This window comes from Parus major, chromosome 3 (genome assembly GCF_001522545.3).
Source record: "Parus major isolate Abel chromosome 3, Parus_major1.1, whole genome shotgun sequence".
Lineage (NCBI taxonomy): Eukaryota > Metazoa > Chordata > Aves > Passeriformes > Paridae > Parus > Parus major.
Window position 1 is genome coordinate 35,221,680 of NC_031770.1, and position 23,036 is coordinate 35,244,715.

The 23,036-nt window shown below is 35.4% G+C and overlaps 1 protein-coding gene across 7 annotated transcripts in view; it reads right to left on the reverse strand.

The window, feature by feature from the left end:
* STRN (striatin) overlaps positions 1–23,036 on the reverse strand; it is a 68,885-nt gene that overhangs the window by 28,471 nt on the left and 17,378 nt on the right. For all 7 annotated transcript variants that reach the window (XM_015621715.3, XM_015621714.3, XM_015621713.3 and 4 more), the window contains exons 3-7: positions 20,047–20,120; positions 16,966–17,044; positions 15,027–15,191; positions 3,597–3,732; positions 1,635–1,770 (exon numbers count right to left, since the gene is read on the reverse strand). In XM_015621715.3, coding sequence (XP_015477201.1) covers positions 1,635–1,770; positions 3,597–3,732; positions 15,027–15,191; positions 16,966–17,044; positions 20,047–20,120 — 590 coding nt within the window. The remainder of the gene's footprint in view (positions 1–1,634; positions 1,771–3,596; positions 3,733–15,026; positions 15,192–16,965; positions 17,045–20,046; positions 20,121–23,036) is intronic.

Sequence of the window (23,036 nt, forward strand, 5' to 3'; positions counted from 1 at the left end):
CCCACATGTCCCAGAGATACTATTCAACTTCAGAAGTAGATCCTGAACTATTGCTATTCAAGTGCTTTATAGTTTAAAAATTACCAGAAAACATCTGAGGACCTTTCAAGCCAAATGGGTTCAACAGATGACTGTAACTGAGCAGTAATACTTGGAATCCAAAATAAAGAAAGAATTTCCTCTGCTGCTGTCCCTCACTACAACAATATCACTCTACTGTACTACATTTAACAGTTTCACTTAAATTGACCTAAGTGATTTATAAAGGGAGCTCCCTGAAGAAACTTAGTCTCATCTACAGTTACCATTAAAGACACAGGTTGTGAAAGAAGTAATTGAAAACCAGGAATACCTCTAACTCAAAAAAAAAACCTTTTGCATTTCTGGAAATGAAACTACTATTTTTCAAAGCAATTTATTTTAAATGTTAGACTTACGCTCACTTGTACTCAGATGTCATCAATGAATTAAAAAATAAACGAGATGTGTGAAATAGAGAATAAAAAGTTCCTGCTGGGATACTGACTTTTTGGTGACACAGATGCAGCAATAGTTGCACTGGCCAAGCATAAATGTACAAAATTTTAGTATTAAAGAGCAGTAGCTGATTTTTTTTAAGAGAAGTATTTTTAAATTTGTTTGGTGAATAGAATACTGGCTGCTGTATATAATGATATTACAGCATCCTGTTAAGCATAGACTACACCACACTGAACAGTAACTTGGAGTCCAGCCAGGAGATGGACATGGCTTTAGTGAAATACAACATCTTGGAACCAACAGCTCATGTGAGAGTCACAGCTACCATGGCTTATCAGTCTGTCACAGTTGCAGCTCAATTATTTCCCATCATCATCAACAGCCCCCTCTGTGTCCACTTATCCTTAAGACTTTCCAGAGCAGCTTAAGTAGGAAACAACTTCCTATCAAGGTATTTAACCAGTTCTCTTCTTTCTCCCCTTCTCTACACAAAGGATTGAGGCAGATTAATTATGTCAAGGTAAACTGGATGGTGGAAATTTGGCTTGCAGGATGTGAACCTCAAAAGACAGAGAGCAGTTTGTGAAATGTCTCTCTATGACTAGCAGACTTAAAGATATGTTATCTTGCTAAATTATAAAAGAAAGTTAGAGCAACTGAACAGTTCATATTAACTAAATTACTAACCCACAATAAGAGTACAACTAATTTGGATTTTATGACTCACATTACTCTCTGCATCAAAGTGGAAGAAAGCAAAAATGACAAAATAACTTGCATATCACAATTGGAAAATACAGCTTTATCAGAGCCCTTCATGTACATGGGTCACTGGAAAAATACATTGAAATACCACTCATAAAATTTAAATTCTATCTGCCTTAGAATTAAAGGAAAGGAAAAATGACCTGAGGCAAAAACCTTGAAGGCTCTTTACATTAAAGGAGTGAACAGAAAAAAAAAGAGAATATCATATCAAGAAGACTTCAGTCTGCCAATTATTTACTGATAATAAAACAGAAATAGAAATAGTAGAAATAATCAAAAGATACTATGATCCTGACAGAGAGCTCATTCAGTGAACTGATCAGTCACAATATATTCTTAGCACTTTTTGTTTTTCCCTCCAGATATGATCCATCAAATTTCCTTACCCCAGTCTGTTCCATCTCCCGAACTTCTTGATTCCCCATCACCATCATCTGAGGTAGCCAAAAAGTCAAACTCTTTCAAAGCTTCTTCTGTATCTCTGTCTTCACTGCTATCAGATAACACTCTTTTCCTTACAATCTGAAGGGTCAGAAAGGAAACGGAAAAAAAAGCTGAATTAAGTTACAAACACAATTTTAATCCAAGCAGTACTGTCTTGTCCTCTATGCAAAATCCAAACAGGAAGTTGAAGAGGAAGCGGAAAAGTACACATTAATAAGCAAATCTGGAATACTATGCAGACTTTGTTCAAACTTCTAAGAGAAAATGAAACTTGTGGGTAGCTCTTTTTTCCTATGGCCATCAATGATCAATCATGTGGAAAATGAACCTACACTAATCTACACCACTACTATCTTTTTTTTTAATACCAGAATGTTCAAACTTTCTCTTAAAACATTTTTGAAAAACACATAAAACCCACAAAAAAAAACCCCCAAGAATGCCATAGAAAAGACTTCAGCAAAACCAATCTCAGTTTGCCTCTCTGAAAATAGCCTAACTTTCAATTCTGAAATCATTCTCTATGTGGACCAAGATACAACTCCAGGAAACAAATAAACCAACCCCAAACCCTGGAATTAACAAGAACTGATCTTCTTAGACTTTGTAAGTCATTCCATCCTGAATGCTTTTTCAGATGTTATTACTACTTAAGCATGCTAAAACTGCATTTCCCTCTCAGATTCAAAAGCAAATTATGGTAAAAGAAAAAAAATGTTTTAATGAAGAATTTAATCTTTAGTTTTCCACAAAAAATTCACTTTTCCCTCAATAATCAAAACGAACTAGACTCTTTGCAGTTATTTGACCAACTGGTAAGCTGATACCATGATACATGAAAACTGTACTGTAATTTTTACTTCTACAGAAATAGAAAATTTACATTAATCAAAATGTTTTGACTTGGAACCTTGATAAGGGTCAGTCTGTAAAGACTTCAATACATAGTCCAACATCCCACAGCTCATGAGGATGAGTGACTGTACTTCCTCTAAATACAGTGAACCAATTTCTAAACCTGAAGCAATTCTAAACTTCAAGCTTAATTTCTTCAGCAGGCTTAGGGAACATACTGTATATTATATAGAACTTACTAGAAGAGTCTCAGACATTAGTTGAGTCCATGAATGACAGAAATGATCTGAAAAGATCCCCTTTAAAAATGCCATAAAACCAATCCATTTTTTAGTGTTAATTCTTAAAACTGACCATAGAAACAATCACATCCACCACCTTTTATCTGCTTCAATTTTTAGGAAACACAAGTCACAGAATAAATTCAATTTTAAAGAGGAATACTGATTGCATGTATCTATGTGACCATATGAACAAATCATATAGTGAAGTATAGATCACGAGTGAGGTTAAGGCATTTGACTGAACAAACAAAAAAATTTCCTAACTACATTAGAGTTCTTCCAGTTACACTTCTTCCTTCCACAAGCTATAAATACAATTCTATTTCAGTTCTGTACTCTAAGACAACTTTCTACAAGTCATTTTAAGTATCAATATTTTTTTAATAAATATTCAAGAATAATTACTGACATGCAACATTATGAACAATACCTTCAAACTAAGCTGAGAACTGTAAAAAAAGGACATCTGATACCTTAAAAATCATGTTCCAGTTCAAAAACACTAGTCAGCATGGAATAGTAAAGAGAATTTACAAAAATTTAATTTAACTTAGAGCAATAAAGATGGCAAAGCATAACTTGTATGCACAAACTTAGAAATGCATATATAATTCCTCTTATGCACACATGCTTGGACAGAACATCATAAAGATGTATTCATGATTTGCATGTGTACATACACAGTCATATACTTTGCTTATAGGCACCTCATTAATCTCACTTTTTCTGTTCTTCGAAACTTTTTCAATTATTTTTTCCACTCACTGTTGCAGTATCAATGATTGTTTTCTCTCTTCCTTCAATATCTTCTTCATCTTCCTCATCACTGAAATCTGCAGCTGCATTTTCAAGAAACTTGAAGGTCTCTAGCAGAGAGGCAGAGTCAGTCAATTCAGGTTTCCTAAACAACAACAACAACCACCATCATGAGACAAAAGAAATCACAATGAAGACTCTTTTGCAATTACTAACTTGTTCTGTATTATAATGTCCAACAACATGTAAGAAATAAGCCTACAATTAAAAATTAACTGTTAACAGGTAAAACAATTCTAGTGGCTAAAGAACTAAACAATAGATATAAATTGTATCATTAGAACCAACAAAACTATTTATTAGAACCAACAATTATTCTTAGTATGGCTGCCATTACTAGGACAGACACTTCAATTTTTTATTTGAAAAGCATTTTAAAGCAACATTCATCTCACACGTGCCCAAAGCAACATCAATACTGCTATGCCATTACTGAAAGCCTCAGCAACAAGGACATGAGCCACAGCTACCAGGCTGGGTTTCCACATGTACATCAGGGTACAGGAAAACTTTGCTCCTGTTAGCTGATGTTCCTCATCTTGTTGGGAAACACCAAACTCTAGATCTATCATTCATTAGCTTTTAAGACATGATAAATATACCACTATAAAAGAATATAATGGGAAAATATAATTGATGACTAAATAATATTTCAATTTACATTAAACAAATAAGGAAATGGATGAAGATTATGTAAAATTATAATTGTGCTGGCAGAAATTTAGGCAGTGCCTCAGAACAAGAAGCATAAGGGTTATTAAAGACAAGAGGAAAAGTCCAAGAAACAGGACTGTAACAATTATTAAAACTGACAAAAGTACAGATAAAGCAGTCCTAAAATTATCAAGAGGATCTGTGTTTTCTATGCAGAAGATGCACTTCTCCATCAACCCCTGAATGATACAGTGGTAAAAATAAATTCAAAATTTATTCATTTTGAATTGTTACAATTACTTCCAGTAAAACCTGGCACATTCTTTAGATGGCTTTACAGCAGTGAAGACAAGCTTTACTGTTTTCTTACCTTTAATCAGTAGGCAGTTTTTCATAGTTCATCACTAAATTCACGTCATCTTGCTTCTCACAACCACTGAAAGAGCAAAAGTCTCCCCCTCTCTCTTTTCAGAACTGCAGCTCTAAAATGTCTTGTGCAGCCACCCTGACTACCAGCAAGTGCCTTGCTTCTGCTAACCTTTCCAAAAGGTTGAGTCAGCTAACACACCTACACACTAAGGCCTTGTAAACTCCTGATCATCAGTCCATCACCCACTTACTCCAGTGTTTCATCTTAACACTTTCCAAAGGTCTGCTGCAGGAAGCATCCAAGGGAAAAAGCTTTGATGTGTAACAAGGCATGATAAGCTGGACACTTCCTTCTTTGCAATCTCTGCTCAAGCAATTCTATGCTTACATGACAACAATCAGCCAAAGTGGCTTCTTCATAGCCCCAATATATCTGCATTTCATGAAGACAATTTGCTACTGTACTTTTTTTTTTCATTTACTCACCTTTACTGCCCAAAAATACCAACAGAGATTTCACCTGCTATTAGAAATTCTGCATTCACAGCAGTGTAATATACCCTGATGTACACTATGTTTTCATGGTCACCAGTTTTTCTGAGAATATTCCCTCCACTTTTCCAGATCTTAACTTAGATAAGAACAACCTTAAGCATGTTTCAAATTAGCCCTGCTTCCTGCAGTATTGTGATTCTTGTTTCTATGACAAATCTGGAAACACTTTGTATTATTTTTATTTTTCCTTAAGTAATCACTACTTTGGCAGCATATAACACCTCATGAATCTGTAGTAGTAATGTACATTTTCAAAGAAATCCTATGGTATGGTTGTCTTGCTGTTTCCAACAGAAAAATCTTGATAAGACAACACTTGCAATGTGCTTCATTTTACTAACTTCTTGACTTTCAGCAAATTCTGAGAGTCCATGTCTACTTTTATTTGACTAAATCATCCAATTTATATTATATTAACATTTCTGCGTTTTTTCTTCTGTATTTTGCCATGTAAAAATACTATGGCTGATGAGCTACAGTAGCAGTTATCAGACATAATCCACTAAACAGCAATGTATGAACTAATACCACACAAGGAATATAAAATTTTAATTAAGAGAAGTTACTATTAAGAAATGGGTATCTTTCTATAGGTCCAAGTATTCGCAGTAATTCATACCAGACTTGGCTCTGTACTCATCTGTTCTTAAATCCAGCTTTCTCACACTGAAGTTCAAAGTGACCCAAAAGAGATTATATATTATATATATATCTTTTTTTTTATTAACTGCTCTGATTTCAACTATCCTATTAGTTATTACACATTTTAGTGGGCAGGATATATATATATTTACATAATAATGTATCTGCACTAACATGGGGAACAGGGGTAAATGGACATCTCAACCATTGGGAAACATGGTAGCTTATTTATCATGTTTTTCAAAACTCCTGCACAGTATAAAAATGTACAGTCAGCATAGTGCCACGGAAGATTATTTGTGCTAAGACACAGCTCCCAAGAATTCTTAATTAGAATTCTTAAGGATCAAAAAAGAAAACAGAAGAGACTGAAGATTTAAATTATTCAAAGGTTCTACAGGAAGATAGTTTCAAGCTGACAGACAGGCTGATTTCCTATACTGTACCCCAATAAACTTTAGCAGTCAAATCAAATGCAATTTAATAATTTGAGCTATTTGTCATTCTTCAGCAGCATATGAACATAATGCATTTTGGATAATGATGTCTGCATGAATACTTAGGAAGAACATAAGATGTATTGAAGAAAAATGTCTGGCCTTAGCTAATTTATTCTATGTACTTTGATGACAATTTCAAGATTGCTTGTTTCATTAATTTTCCATCTGGTTAGTTTTTTTCTCTTAGGGGGTCATTCACAAAGCAACATAAAAAAGCAGAGGGTCAAAAATATATCCAGAGATAGGGTAGTAAAATAAATAACTTTGAATTCCATTTTAGAAAAAGAAACAGAATTCAACATTTCCAGGGCTTTTGTAGCTTTGAGTACTTTTTAAAAAAATCAGTGGGTGAAAACAATAGAATCAAGCTCCAAAAATAGGGACTGATACAAACTGTCGTATTACAAGCACAAGTGAGGCAGGACTACAGCAAGGTTCAGAGCCTGTTGCAAATAAAGAGAGACTAAAAACCCTAAAAAGGTCTCAACAAGGACAATTTCACTTTCCTGGACTGTCCTGTATCACAACATATTTAACGGAGAACATAATTTTAAACTGCAAGAATTTAGGTGCAGCTTTTTCCTTCCTTCCCAGACATACTGTCTAAAGAAAATCAGCTGGGGAAGAATAAACCAGAACTCCCCAGACAGCAGGAGAAGCTACAGAACCTTCCAAAGCAAAAAGCACAGAGCATCCAGACTGTGACAGGCTTCCTCAACCCCGTGCTCCTCAGCTGCTTGTTCTCAATCTCTTTCCTACTTCTCATTCCTCAGTTGGACTCTGCAATAACACTCTTGCATGGTTTTCCCTCCAGCACTTAACTTTGTCTTCTTTCCTTGAAAGTCTTATCCCAGTTGACTCAGCACTTCCTAACCAACCAACCCAACAAAAATCATTTAAACAGTATCATATGTTCTATCACATACTGTTAACTCTGTCCACTACATCCTCCTTTCCAATAGCCTTCTCCAAGTAGACAGGAAAATCTTTGGGGCAGTGAGATTACCCTGCTACTCCTGCCTACCCACAATTAGGTACAACAGGGCTAACTGCTTCTCATGAGGGTAACAATAAAGTACTGCCAGAAGGTAACTGTAGCTAGACTAATGCTGCTGGGTTTTCCGTCTTACTACAACAGATGGGCAGTGCACAGATTTTGTGAATATCACTCTTGAATCAGGGAACTTCTGACTCCCAAAGATAAGAAATGCTTTCCTGTTTAAAACACAACATTCTTGTTACAAATGGGATGGTAACCAAAGTAACTTATGTCCCTTAAAGTAACATAAAACTGAAATCACAGGAGTGTTCTCCTCTTCAGGAGAAGGTGACAGAATTCTGTGCAGCTGTGATGGCTGTGAAAATCCGATCACAATTTGTATTTTACAGGATGTTCAATTATTCAGATTTGTGTTAACCCCTTGGCCCTTTTAAGACTAAAAATAATAATACCTACCCATGAAATAAATTTAAAAAATTATATGATTTGTGGATATTCCACATATACTATTTAAATAAAGCAAGCCTGGCCTTGCTGGGCTCTGCTGGCCATGACACCAACTCTTCATTTTCTGCCCAACAGTGACATGCCTCGAGTCAAGTATTTTGAGTAAAAATCCAGTTGATTCTGGCACTGAAATATTACCAGCTTTAAAAAAGGTATAGTTCAGACTGAATGTGTTTGCTCTCAACATTTAATATTCATTATCTTAACACAAATCCTGTTTCTTAATGAGTGAAATTCCATAACCTATAGCAAGGTGAAGTTCTTTTGTGGAAACTAAAACAGCATGCTGATGATATCTTCCCTGCTCCCAGGGTGATCCAGAACATTTGAAATTGCAAAGTCAAGTTTAACTTTGACTAAAGTCACATTATAGACATGTATTTTCTTGGTAAGTAACACAATCTATAACACAATCTATATTTCTATCATTACCTTCTCCTTTGCTGATAATAACTCTGGAAAGTCTGTGTTCACAGCCGGGGAGAGTCTCAAACTTCTCCCATGAACTGTCCAACCACAAGGCCATTAACTGTCTCGGTCCTACTCTCAGCCTCAAAGGAAAGAGTAGAGGCCTTTTTGTTTGCTTATTTTATCCAAGACATACACAAGTTATCTTAAATAAAACCAGGATTTTATTGATAATTTCAGAAGCAGGAAGAAATACCACAAAAAAGTTAAATAAATACAAGTTCATCTTAGGCTGAGAAATGTTCCTGGGAGCTTGTACAGCTGGGAAGAACCTGTTGTGACCAAGCATTCAGAGCTGTTCTACAATACTCTTTCTTGAGACATTTTCTTTGGTTCAGTTTCCTACTACTATCAAAATAGCTACTGCATCATCTTCATAAGTTTTATTAATTCCCCACAGAATTTAGTTATCACATGTTTTAAAACAGTCTTTTCAATGTGGATAGTTAAATTCTATCAAACTGTACTCATTGAATAAATGCATGCAGATTCAATGAGGAGTGTCTTTAAAAACAGTTCATTAGATGTTCAACACTGTAAAATCTTTCATAATGCAGCACAGAAAATATCAAAATAATTTATAAAACTATGGAACACTTACAATCATCAAAATTTACACACAACGAACACAGGCCAGGGTAATTCTGTCAACCTTTGAAATCTCCTATGAATTCACACCACACAATGCAAGAACTAGTGCAATATGTATTACAACTGGTAAGCAACACTTACAAAATGGTTTGGATACAAACTGGATTCACAAAGGAATGACACTTAAAAATCAAGGACCACTTCTCTTGCCAAGTCTAGTCAGCTAACAATAATTTATCAAACAAACAAGCTGTATTAAGAATAAAAAATAACTTTAATATTTGAGGTACCAGAGTAACTTCTGTAAGTTATTTCTCCATTCACCTCCCCTCTCTTTGCTTCTCTCTCTCCAACTGCACAACTTCTCTCTTTCTCCCCATTCTTTCTGTACTGTGAGTCTTACGTAATATTTCCAAGAAGAATCTCTCATACTCAAGCCAATTAAAAGTGTGGTCCATTTCTTTCTTCACATAAAAACCCCAATTTATCTATTTTTTTTTTTTTTCTGCTTTAGTATCTGTTGAAAGTGTCCAAATCTGGCCTGAATCAGGTACCTTTGAAATGCCTGTTAGGTCACTGCAAGATGGAGGCAAGGAGAAACAGAAAAAAGATTAAAAAAAAAATAATCAAAAATCTATTTGTTTTATTCCTCTTACTGTATTGTTGAGGTTTTTTTTTTTCATTTTTGTAATTCAACATCTACTTGCAGACTATTTTGGAAATCTTTTTCAAGGCAGGTATTACCTGAGGTTTATAAATTCAGAGGTATTTTCCCAAATAAACCATTTTATAAGCTAGTCAACAAACAACATTCGTCAGCCAGTATGCAGCGTTTTCATTACTTGGGCCAGTGTTAATAGGATTTAGAGATGCAAAGAAGTTATTAATGTTTTCTGGCATACAAAGATGTTCATTCACTTAAGGGTCAGTTGGAATGACTTGTTGTATATCAGAAAGATAAAGTTTTCAAAATATTTAATTTTTGAAATGGTCTTCAGATTTGCTCTCAAATGCTGAGGCTTGATGCCTTTTTGCTCATGTAAAGTATAGGCAGTGGAAGCCCTTTGCAGTCCAATAGGAAAAGAAAAGGCAACAAGTAAATTTCAGAGAGAGACTGATATATCACTCAGGATCATTTTTCTTTAAGAAGTTTGTTGGCTATTTATAGTTCTAATCATCAAACCCTTAGCAAGAACTAGTCTATACCATTTTTATATACAGACATTCATACCTATGCATATATATATACACATATGTTTGGTATGTCCTCATCCCTTTCCAGATCTATTCCATGATTACATTTGCTTCCACTCACACTAAATGGTAGTCAAATATGTACCTTCAAGAAGGTAAACTGACTTGACTGTTTAGGTTTCACTCAGTAAGATAAAGCTACTAAAAATGAGGTAATAAGTGAAGTAAAGATACTTAAGTACTTTCATGTTTTCAAGGCTACAAGCTACATTTGCAGGCAGCTTTCATTTCTGTTTCAGTTTGTTTGGGGAAAGCACCCATTCCTCTCACTGCAAGTGTTAGGAATTTAAACCATTATTATGAGGTTATTATTTTAGTATCTATATTGAGTCATGCCAAGTGGTACTTATCTTTTGTAACGCAAGTGAGCTGATTGAAGAAACTGAAAACTGATTCCCTTTTAAATTCCATGAAATAAGTGAAAACAGGACTATATCTAGCTCATGTTATCATATTAACATTTCATTTATGGATTCAAAATCTTGCAGGGTGCATTCAAAATCCACATGATGTCTTTCTTGAGTGCTAAAGTTTTCAAGAGGATCTGTACATCAGCAAATAAATAGGCAATGTAAGAATACAAGTCTGGCCACACATGTAGCAGTTAGTTAACACAAAGTCTGAGGCTACTGAGGCTACTTCACCTAAGGATGAAGAGAAACTGACTTGGCTTAAAACAGATTCAGTCAACAGTAGCTTGTTCACCACTGTACCAAAGGAAGGGGAACTTCTCTGATGTAACTGCAATCATTTAGGATACACAAAACTAAGCTGAGGCATGAGGGACCAGACAGCAATTTTCTAAAATAACTAGAGCCTAGCAGAATTCAAGTTACATATTCTCTGCTGCAAATAGATATTATTGTGTTAAATATTTGCCCTACATCAACCATCATATGCTTCTAAATACCAAAGCAAACAGCATCAGTTTCACAATAATCACCCCAAATCACCTATGCTCACTAGTTTTTTCCCACAAAAAGGCTCAACTCAGTGTTGGTATCCCAAACACTGAGTGTCCAAACCTCAGCTGTTGAAATCGGCATATAGGACAGACAACAAGACATAACTCATGTAAGAGGCAAGTGCTGCTGTAACAAACAACTTAAAAACTTGTAAATGATGTAAAAACATCCTCCCTACCTACCATGAAGTATACACTCCACACATTCTCAAGATCAGAGGAAAAATGCCAGGAATTATCTTTAAAACAATCAAAGGCATGAAAAACACTAAAAAATAAGAAAAGTGTGGGTTTCCATTGTGCTCAGAAGTAGACAGAGCAAGTCACAGAGGTATTTCTGAGGGAGGCTGACCAGCAGCAACAAGCACTACACACAGATTAATACACTTACACAAAAATTGTGCTGAAATCAGACTGTGTTGGGAAGTAGATCGGCTCTTCCATTCCTGCCCTGGAATTTTTTGTAATACTAATTTATTTTGTGCTCACCACTTTCATTTCACTAAGAAAGTACCACCTGACTACCAAACAAGTAATGAAAACATAAAGGAAGTTTTGTTTCCTATCGCCATTACTCCCTCTCTCCTCTCAAAGAGATAACCATATGGTAGCATAAAAGCATCAAATACCATCTCTTTCCTTTCTTTGGAATTTATCACAAGTGTTCAGTTGTACAGAAGGCAGTTGAGCCAATCTGTTCTTTATGCAATTTACACTGCTATAATGGAGAAATCCTTAAGGAAATTAAAAGCTAGTGTGCTAGTGTGCATTTTCCTGCTCTGGAAATGCATCATTAAATCCACATTCCTTCTGTTTTTCACTGTACCATTTTCCCCTCTATTGTACATTATCTTCATCACATTCACCCACATTCTTTCCAAACTCCTATTGATTTGTCTTTATCTTTTCTCATCCCCAAGTTTTCTCTTTACTCAAGTTCTGTACTCCGCTTCTCACATTTTTCACTCCATGTAAACAGTTTTCTAAAACACAGACTTAAAATGCACAGATTCAACTGGGCACATATTATGCAGTTCTTCCAAGGTCAAACAGATCCAACATGCTATGAGCTGTCTTTTCCCACTTCAACAGAGGTGTATTCCTTGTTAGACTACATCCATTTTTATGTGTTACTTTCTGCCCAGTGCTCTGCTCTTTAAATGTAACTAAAACATCTTCAGGCTGTCCAGTGTCCTCAGACTTGCTAGCAGATATTTGACATCAATGTTCATTATATGTTTTGAACCAGAAAATCTGCCAAACTGCATTGGCTTGAACAGTTCACAGGCTTCTTTAGTGACAGCAAAGCTTTCTCCTATGAAGAGTTTCACTGTACCCATACAGTCACAGAGAGTCTTCAGCCTGCATTTTAGTTTGAAACTGTCCTGATGTCTCATGGTCCTGACAAACACTCCTTAAACTTCCTGGAATTGCACTAAGGTTTTGTTTGGTTTCTTGCTCTTCCAGTTTCTCACTGTAACTTTCCTCTTCTACCATTACCAAACTGCAGACACATGTTTATTGCACTCCTTCCAACTGTAAAAGCCTGCTGTAGAGCCCAAACCCATTTTTCACTTAACATGCACACAAGGAATAACAAGAGGCTGCTAAAGGAACTGCCAGTCCTTTTGCCCTCACAGTAAGCAGCCTAGCACTGGTGAGGTTGCTTCAAAGGATGCACCTCCCTCAACTCTAAGCCAGAATTTAGCTGAGTCACCTAAATTTTTCCTAGTTCAGGAAAGCCTGAATTAGGTTTTCAAACACTCACTAAAAATTTCAGTTGAGTTCAGGAGTAACATCCTGAGTTCAGGAGCAACATCCTGAGTTCAGGAGCAACATCCATGTGCCTTAGACCTGTGTCATCTATTCAGTGCTATACTTTTCAAAGAGAAGCTCTTCTATATAAGCTGAAGTAATGCTGACATCACATGAGACAGGTAACAGGTAAATATGAGCTTATTTCTGATTTGCATCTACCACAAAGCTGTACTTTGAAATCTCAGAGTCAATTAATGATGCAGCTGGAAGAAGGTGAACAGTGCCACACGTCACAGAAACAGTGAGGTAGCACAAGATGAAATAGCTCTTAAATAACAGGCAGTCTCTGCCAGGAAGCAAGCCACAGAAGGCTTCCTGGCAGAAAAATTGAAAGCGGTCTGAAGTGTGATGCACCCAGAAGAATCACAGCACTGAGAGGTAGTATTGTACTTAGATTAATCAAGGAATTCCAATAAAATCTTGACTTTTTCCTTCCAGTGAGGGCGATCTCAGTGGATATCCAGAAATTCAAAATCACCCATGAAGATGACATGATCATGCTGTACAAGAATCCTGGAAAATTTTTCCAATGTAAAGCCCTGGAGTCTCTTCTTGTTCATTATATTATCAAAACCCTTCCCTAAGCTCTATAATGCAGTCTGCCATCTCAGGCACCACAAGCAGGAACAGTTTTTCGAAGTGTGCAGCCTGATCAGCCTTACAGCTGACAAGCTTGTACAGCCATAATGGAAGTGAATTCATTTTTCTCCACCAGTGAATATCCTTAGCCAGGGGGTAAGGACAAGATTTAACAAGTGTTAAAACTAATGTCAGCTCTATCCCAAAACCAAGCAGATGGAAAGAAATGCAAATATATCCAAAACTGCTGCATCAAAACCACTGTCCCAGTATTTCATCCATCAAGTAATTACCTTATGCACTTATCCACCTTTTCCAAACTATGTAAATACACATAAATAAATTTGGAAGTGTAAGAGGAGAAGAATTATTTACACACTTCCACTTCCTCAGAAATCAAACCAAAACTGTTATTGCAAGCCATCAAGCATTCCTTGTTCTTCGAAACAAAGCTGCTGTACATAAAGGACATGATTTGTCAACCATGTATCAACACAATATATTTTAGTAGCTTACAGGTTTTCCCACACATTCAAGTTTCCATCTCACAGCATTACATTTAATTACAATGAACTTCTGCCCTTATGTAACTTGTTGGCCTGAAGTTGCTGCAGCTATCAGGAGGGTATAAATGAGCTCTTACAAATGCTTTGTACAAGATAGGGTGGATATATAACAGTATGAGGTCTTAGAAAATAAAGGTCTTGAATTTCAACCCACAAGTACAGAAAAGGAAAAGAGTGAAGATTTCTGAGGAAAGCGGTGCTGCTACTAGTAAAACAGCTACCTCATCTGTTGTTCCTACATTTCTGCATAATTTTCATCATTTTTCCAGTTTTTCAACTACAATATCTTAAAAAATGCCTCTTAAGTTTTAACATTACTTAAGAGAAGAAATAAGAACAAGCTTTTACTGTCTTTGACTTTCAATAGTATTAGAAATATTAAACCACAGAAATTAATACTTTACATTTCAGTCACATTTACATATGTCTATTCATCAGTAGAAAACCAAAAACTTACAGGACTCAGAATGTAATGAGTGACTTTGTTTTTCAGATTTAGCCAAAAAAAATAAAAAAAAAATAAAAAAAATATCTTTCTCTTATATAGATTATCCTGTCATACTCAGCATAGACTAGAAGAGCAAAGCCTGCAACCTACACAGTAGTGTCCAACAATACAAACAAACCATTAACTTGAAACAACACCGACTTCTAAACATTTAGCAATCATATCTCAAAAGAGGCTTGATTTGACTTAGTGCTGCCATCCAAATGGAAAAACATATGGTGCCTTTAAGATGTGAATCTAAAGAATTACTTCCAAACTTATTGCTTAATATAATAAAATTAGTTAGAATTGCTCTAATCTCGAACTAGGAAAAAATCCTGAAATTTTCTCAGTAAACAAAAATTTTGTTCAACACCACTAAGTGCATTTATGCAGAATGATAACAAAGTCATCTTGATGCTTACCCGATCATTGCGTTTTCTTTAATCTGGCCCTCTGTGCCATTTACCATTGGCTCTTGATTTCTGTTCTCTTTTTCTGAAGCATCACTTGAGAGGCCCAATAAAGCTCGCACTCGTTTTGATTTCACATCCAATATCGTGTCGGTGTAGCCCACTTCTTGTAGATACCTGAAGGAAAAGAACTCATGCTAATCTTCTCTGCACGTCTCACTTCTGGCAAAACATGAAGTGGAAACTTCTCCCTGAACTTATCCTCAATCCCTTAGCTTAGCAAACTACGGTGCTGAGCTGGTGAAACATGCTTGTAAATCATCCTGTACCAGCTGCAGAGGGATCGCCTCTTGCAGTACCAGCCTCTACAGTCACTGAGGAAAAAAAAAAATCAGAGAGCCTAGCAGTCAGAGGTTATACAATACGTTATTCATTCATTTACTAAAATGGATGGAAAAGCACTTTCAGTTAAAATGTTTACAACTGCTTTAAAAAAATCACCACAGTTGCATGCACAGCCATGGTAATTTTTTTCTTTAACACATGGAAACTAGATACAAGAAGCACCAGGTATGTTCCTTATGTGAACATTATTAGAAGCCTAGAAAATAGGGAATAAAAACCAAATTCTATAGCTGCAGTCATTAGTAAGAGTTGTTATTTATGGTGGACTAGGCTTGACAAAATCTTTGTCTGACCTTTTCTTTGGTCTGCAAAATTTTGTTATCCATAGAAAGACTGAACAGCAAAAATCATTATATGAAAACCTCACAGCCTAAAGTTGGCTCTGTAGGTTTAAAGCTGGCTCTTTCATCAATATGCCATGTTGTCCTGAGAGAAGCAGGAGGGAAATAATTTTAAAAAGAAAAAGTAAAAACTGGTTTGTGTCCTTCCCTCTAGAACATGGAGTTAATGGCACTGAACTGATTAAATTGCCAATATTCTAGACAACTCTAAAGAAGGGAAAGACTATTTTACAGTGACAGCTGTTACGAGTCAGAGACATGCACTTTTCCTGCAAGAACATTTTCCTCCAACTATTTAACAATATCATTCACATAACCGCATTAGGAGAGCAATACTGATTGTTGGCTATAGAAAAATCAAACAAGTCACCTATGCAAAACAGAGTCTGTCAGTAATATGTACTCTATATTCAACAGTGTGTCACTCTTGTATGAACTGTGCTGAGAAGGAATGGCTCGTCTTCAAAGCCACTGATCCAAGCAAGACCACTCTATTTACATTTATTCAATATGCATGCAAAGATTTGAGCTCTTGCAAAAGAAAAGCCTGTACAAGCCATCCAACGAATTTAACTTTTGCACAACTCCTTGGAAAAATGTGTTTTAATATAAGTTCCAGACCATCCTTACTGTCTCAGTCCCCTCTCATTTAACCCTCTGTAACACACCAAATATCATGGTAATTAATTTAGTTATTATGACCACAATTCAAAAATAAATTTAGATTAACAGATATTTGTTTTATTGAGATGAATAGAGAATTAGAAAACATCTAGTCTAACCTTCTGGATGTTAGTCTTTTCTGCAACTTAAGTAAGCCGAAGTAAAACTTTTCCTTCTGCAACGCTAGCTGCTTTTATTTTACACAGCTCTTTGCAGAATTACTTGTGTCTTTTGCTTTTTAATTGCAAAGTGTCATGACCCACTGTTCTCCCAAGCAGACTGTTTGATTATACTCAGTGAAAGAAAAGTAAATGAGATCAGGTGTTTGTGGCTTGACAAGGCTTCTCATCTGAAGTTACAAAATATTATATTTTTCAAAACCCAAGGAAAAGTAGTGCAGAATCTCAATGAACTTCATCACACACACTAAATTTTCTTTCAGTAAAATATAACTGAAAAAAAATCAAATACCATCACCATCATATTTCATTAGCAGATTCTTTCTTTGCATTCAGTATTTGAGTCCTTTTTTCAACACTTACTGTCTTAACAGCTGTCGTCCTTGTTTCCATATTAGCTGACTGTTCTGTTGTGGCTGAATCTCTGTCTCATTCCCTTCATCTGGAAAAGATTATTTTATTAAATTTTTTTTTCTTTTCCTATTTCTATAAAAGATGCCTATCCACTTGAAGAGAAAAATGTGATCTGCCTTAAAATGATTAGGAATGGTTTAATAACAAAATTCAAAGTGCAAATAATGGAGAAAAAAAAATTGCACACAGCACATAACTGTAGTACTATATACACATAAAGATTTCCAGCTACAACCTACTCTATGAGAGCAAGTTCCACTAGTCCTAACTCCTAAACAGTCATACTCTATGAAGCACGTTCCTAACTCCTTTAGGGGCACATAATGGCAGTCAGTCTACAGTCCAAGTTTTGCTTTGGGCTTCCAAGGTAATTGGTGCTCACATTAAGTCTGAATACAAATATCTCTAACTGCTAACTGCAGCACGATACTGTTTTACAACATCCCAGTTTTCTTAATATTTGACAGTTCAACATAAATCAACAGATCAATTTAATCCTTATTTGTATTTGTTTTGTAAAAACAAACAAACAAACAAACAAACGTGTTATTTTTTAACCTGAAAAATAGTTTAAAAATTTTCATCATATTTTCCTCAACCATAAATTTGTAACCAAATGTTACTACTTCATCTAGTAGTACAAAAATCACATGGCTTTTCTCTTAAGAAAACTATCAGAATGCTGGCAACCAACAGCTGCAAGTTTATTCCATATATAGCTTCACAGCACATGATGATGGGTTTTTTTTTCCTCTCCTTGAGGAGATGCATATGCTTCCCCAGATAAAAGACCTTGGTTTATTATCTATGAAAGCCTCTACAAAACTTGAAAACCTTGTGGTCCAAACACTAAAGGATGAACAAACTTCCTGTGCAAACAAGACTTAAGAACCAGAAAAACCTGTGGTACAGTCCTATGAGTAACTTGATATGTGACTTCTCATCAGGAAGTCATTTACCTTTAAACAACTCAATTAACACTACACAAGAATCCCCTAACCACCTATCCAAAGAAGTTATCAAATACTAATCAGAATTCACATGCAAGGAGAGACATATGAATTTTAGACATCTCATATTCACAAATCTATTTAATAGCAACCACAGGAAATAATCAAATGCACAATCATTTTCCAGTGACAACTGGACACTGCTGGATTCAACGCACAGCTACTAAAGCTCAGTCTATAATTATTAAAAAATGACTGAGGTAAATCTGCCTGAAAATTCCTTTTGAAAGCAAAACTCATTCTTCTGAAGTCACTGTTAAGTATATCCAGAGGCAAGAATTCTCTTGCGCTTAGTCTCCTCAAAAATGATGACTGCTAGCAGTAGCAGTGGTTTACAGATAAGAATGAAGAGACTTGCTTTATGAGGAAATTATAGCAGAAGATACAACATATGTAGTATAAATAGATCAATTGTATATATAACTATTTTTTTTAAAGTATCCCTTTACCAGGAGATTGAAATCTTTCTTCCAAAACTGTGTTACAGATTCACCAAGAGATCATAAAGAAAACAACAAGGATGCATGTGGAAGAACTACTACCAACATTTCCACTTTTTTCCTCAACTGGGCAGGAAAAACCACGGACAGGGTGAGGGGAACATATGGACATACATCTTAAGTACCTATCAAAGACAACTTCAAAATAACATTAGAAAAAAGTTTATATTTTAAGTCATCAGTCCAGATTTTATATAGAACAAAAAATACACATTTCTGATAGCAATATTTAGAATACAATGGGATAAATGAGAATAATGGAATTTTAGCTAAAGTATTCCCACAATGTTGACTTTGCAGTCCAGACCTCTGCTGGGCAAGCCAGGCCTCACACTACATTCCTCAGCTGGAAACTGGAGCAATATGCTGTAGCTGCATGAGAAATTACAAAAAAAACCCATGGTTGCCTAGAACTGTAGTATCATCAGGACAAAGTTTTCAAAAGGTCCAGACACAGACTGAGGTCTTCCACTTAGTAGGACCAAATTCAGTATTTCTTCAGTTACAGCAATAACGCTGATAATGAAATAGAATTTCTAAAACATTCATTAAAAACTTGGACAAGAAAAGCCTGGTGTAAAGCTTTGCTAGTTGGTGTGTGGGGTTGGATTTTTTGTTTGTTTGGGGGTCTTTTAATGACTTTCTAAACCCAATGAGGGAAGAAATCACCATGACAGTCAGGCAGACCATCCCTTCCACAAGCCAAGTGACAGATGAGGTGTGTAGACACCCTATGCTCTGCCTTTACATACAGGTGGTTCCAATTTCATTCTAGTAGAAGCATTAGGAGACTGAGACACAAAATACATTACCTATTTTTTCAACGGCTTGACCTATAGCCAGATCTCTGTACCTCTTTTTTGTATTCTTTTTTCCCCTGAGGAAAGGATAGGGAGGCAGAAGGCTAAAAGGAAGTGATCTATATTCTTAATTTCCCCAGTGCAGTGCCCAAATCTATTTGTGTGAAGCAGGAGATGAAAACAAATCAGCTTTCCAGAGACCAAGACAAAAAACTGAAATTAGCTAAATGTATTTCCAACAATCATTTGAATTCTCCAGAGAAATCACCCATTCAAAAACTCTCACTTATGTCTAATACGCACTTTAATTTTTTTTCCCAGGAATACCATTGAGAAAATTGAACAAAAAATATGAATTATGTATTTCATTCAGAAGAATTATCCAGAGACAAAAGGATCTACTGTTATGAATCTAGTATCATCCTGTTCTAAATTATCCATACACACCACTAAGGGACAGAAAAACTACTCTCTCCAAGAGCAGTCTGCTCATTTGGGTTCCGATTTTTTTAAAAGTCTAAATTAACTTGATTTATTAATAGGTTCTCTTAAGGCACTAGCATATATTTTTTTATTGCACAAGAGTAAAATATAGACTTTTTAACTATCTCTATTCTCACTGCTCCATTAAAAGATTTATTTTATCAATACTTCAGCATTTGCACAGAACACAGTTAAGCTTTTATGCCAGTAATAAGTTCATTCTCAAAAAAATCTTACCAGAATCATAGTTCGGTGGCTTCATATCTCCCTGATTCAGTTCTGTGCCGTATTTTAATTTATGGTATTTAGCCCTGAAAGGAAACCAAACCAAACAAACAAACAAAAAAAGAAAAATCTATTAGTACATTTAAAGGATGTCTCTAAACACATAAATGTCACCTGTTTGCACTTGAAAAGCCACTCCTTTCTTCTAGGCAAAGGAACAAAGCAAAACATTAAATTTTACCATGACTTCAGATACATAATTTTATTTAAATATTTTTTTCTGATGCAATTGAATTGTGAATACTGAGAAAACACACAGAGCAGTTGACTGAAGATTTTACAAAACGCTCTTGCTATATGAAAGGTTCCTTCCCTGTGGATACAAGCAACTCTTCTGCTTCTCTTCACAACTCCCCCGTCTTTCCTTTTTAGCCATCACTATGAAACATTTTTACTACCCATGTCAGTTCAGTGCCACCTACTTCATATCTCATATTGCGACTCCATTAAGCAAACTTTAGTTTTATTCTTCAAAATGCTGTGCTCTCCAACAGCAGCAGGCCCTCAGTTAGAACTATTCTAAACAAAACTTAGCAATGACAGCTCACCCACACCCAAAGCTGCTAGGTCTGTCACTTGACCAAGTGCAAAAATGGAGACTTCCAAAATTATTTAGCCTTCAGAAGATTTAATGCAATAAGCCCCACATGCTATACAATGACAACAAAAGTAGCTACACAATAATGGAAATGCTTTTTAATTTGAAAAGCTTCATCCTAAAGACTGAGTATGTATAGACTTTTAAATACACATAATAACACCACAGTAGTACAGTATTACACATGCACATGTAAGTTATTCAAGATTCATTACAGTGGTCTTATAACACTTATACAGTAGTCTTATAACACTACAACAGAGAAAGTGTGGCAAAGTGAGCCTTTACTAGTTTTGCAATCTGCTCTCTCCTCTCACTATAACTTTATAAGTACAAAATTGCAAGTTTTATACATTCACAACTGGGTAGAAGAGTGGCACTTATACTAGTTCCTACCCTAAACAAAAGGCTGAGAACTCGGGAAATGCTGTGTGTGCAGCCTGGGAGTATTGGGACAATCAAACACCACTATGTACACTCAAGTTCAAACATAAATGTACAAAGCAAAGTGTAGGGTAGCAAAAAACAGGCTGAAAAAGACAAAAAAAAAATAAACCTCATATATGCACCAACATGAAAATGAGTTTCATTAGCTCCACTAGGCACAAGGGAGCTCTTCCACTTGAATTTTTTTTAAAAAAAAATTAATGGGTTTGACACTTTGTAATTGTATGAGGCAAGTTTTCACTAAGCTCACATGACTGTATCAAGAATGGCTGCAGAAAATGTTTTTAAGTTACCTACACCTCTTGATTGCTTCCTAAGTATCTTCATTATACTACTGCTTTCTTCAGCCTTTTCCAATTTCATCAAGAAAGTTCATTACTTCTAACAAAATACTGCTGAAGAATGCTTGGTAGTTCTCATGCTTCAATATCGACAGTACTAGCTTCCTACTAATCCAGCTGCGTTTTAATTATAATAAACATTTAATTCTGACTGAGAAGGGTAAGTGAAGAGTGAAGAAGTGCCTCTTAGGCATAGCAACATTGACAGATGAAGGAACTAACTCTCAAGGGCCAGAGCACTAAGCCCTAACTCAGCTGAGCAGCAAACAACAAGAAAAGAAGAAAGGATGTGCTTGAAATGTATTAAAGCAATAGATGGAAGTTAAACATTTTGGTCAGTACAGAAAAGAGTAACCAAGAGTAGAACAAAATCAAATATGAATGTTCAATCAAAATATTTATCTTTCATTTTCCAACTATCCATTTATTGTTATTAACAATAACAATTAATAATAACAATTAACAATAAACTATCCATTGTTATTAACATAATGATACATTACCATGTTAAAACAAATGCATTTCATTATTGTTAAATATCAATGCTATGTATACTTTTCCCCCACCATCACTAATGAAAAGCAATGATTAATCAGGAATTAAGAAATCCTCCTGTCACCAACCTATCTCACCAACGTTAAACACTACAATTTTTTATGCAGCCATGAATTCAAGAAAGCTTAATGTGTAATCTATTTTGATCTGACTTATCAGAAATGAACAAATATTAATGCTCCTATCTGGATTACTGACACGTTGTATTCTACTTCATTCCTTGAAACAATTTCAGGGAGAAGTTAGTTTTGCAGCAGTTAACATTTGCTTTTAGTTCATGGGTTTTATACAAAGTTCCACTATGCTCTATGCGTTCACTAATTTTCTTACCAAGTTTTGTCAGTTATTTCCAGCCTAAGTAAAATGTTTGCTAGGTTCAATGAAAGGATAGTTCTTTGTACCTTTCCTGTTCCTCATATCTCATGTTCTCCAAAATTCATCTTTCAATGATTCATACTGCAGTTTATTAAACTTCTCAGTATATTTATTTCAATCTCCTAAATCCATGCTTTCTCATTTTTTAGTCACTTCCCTCTTAAATCAACGATTTTTCTTACTGAAGTTTCCCCCACTCATCAAAAGCATTATAAAATGATTTCAGCAAAATGAGATTATTCATTCTAAATCCATTTTAAACTGTTAGTACCAAGATTCTGTAACTGGTTCTACCTCACAATGCAACAGCTTTTAAAGCTTTTGTTGTTACTCTTTATTTCAAGAGATAATGTAGATTACATGGTCTTGTACACCACTGGCCCTTTAAATTTATTTTAGAGCCAAACTGAACTAAGATTTTACCTTTTAGAGGACCTAACTTTGTATATTGCAGGCAGAGACCAGTAGCACTACAGAAAAGGCTGAAGAACCATGTTCTAACAAAGAGGCAACTGAAGAGATGAAAATCCCAAGAAGTAATCCTTATTTTCAATACTGCTGGCAAAGTTAAAAACAAAGTTATAGAGCTCTGTCTGCACAAAATAACAAAAAAACCCTAATGTTAT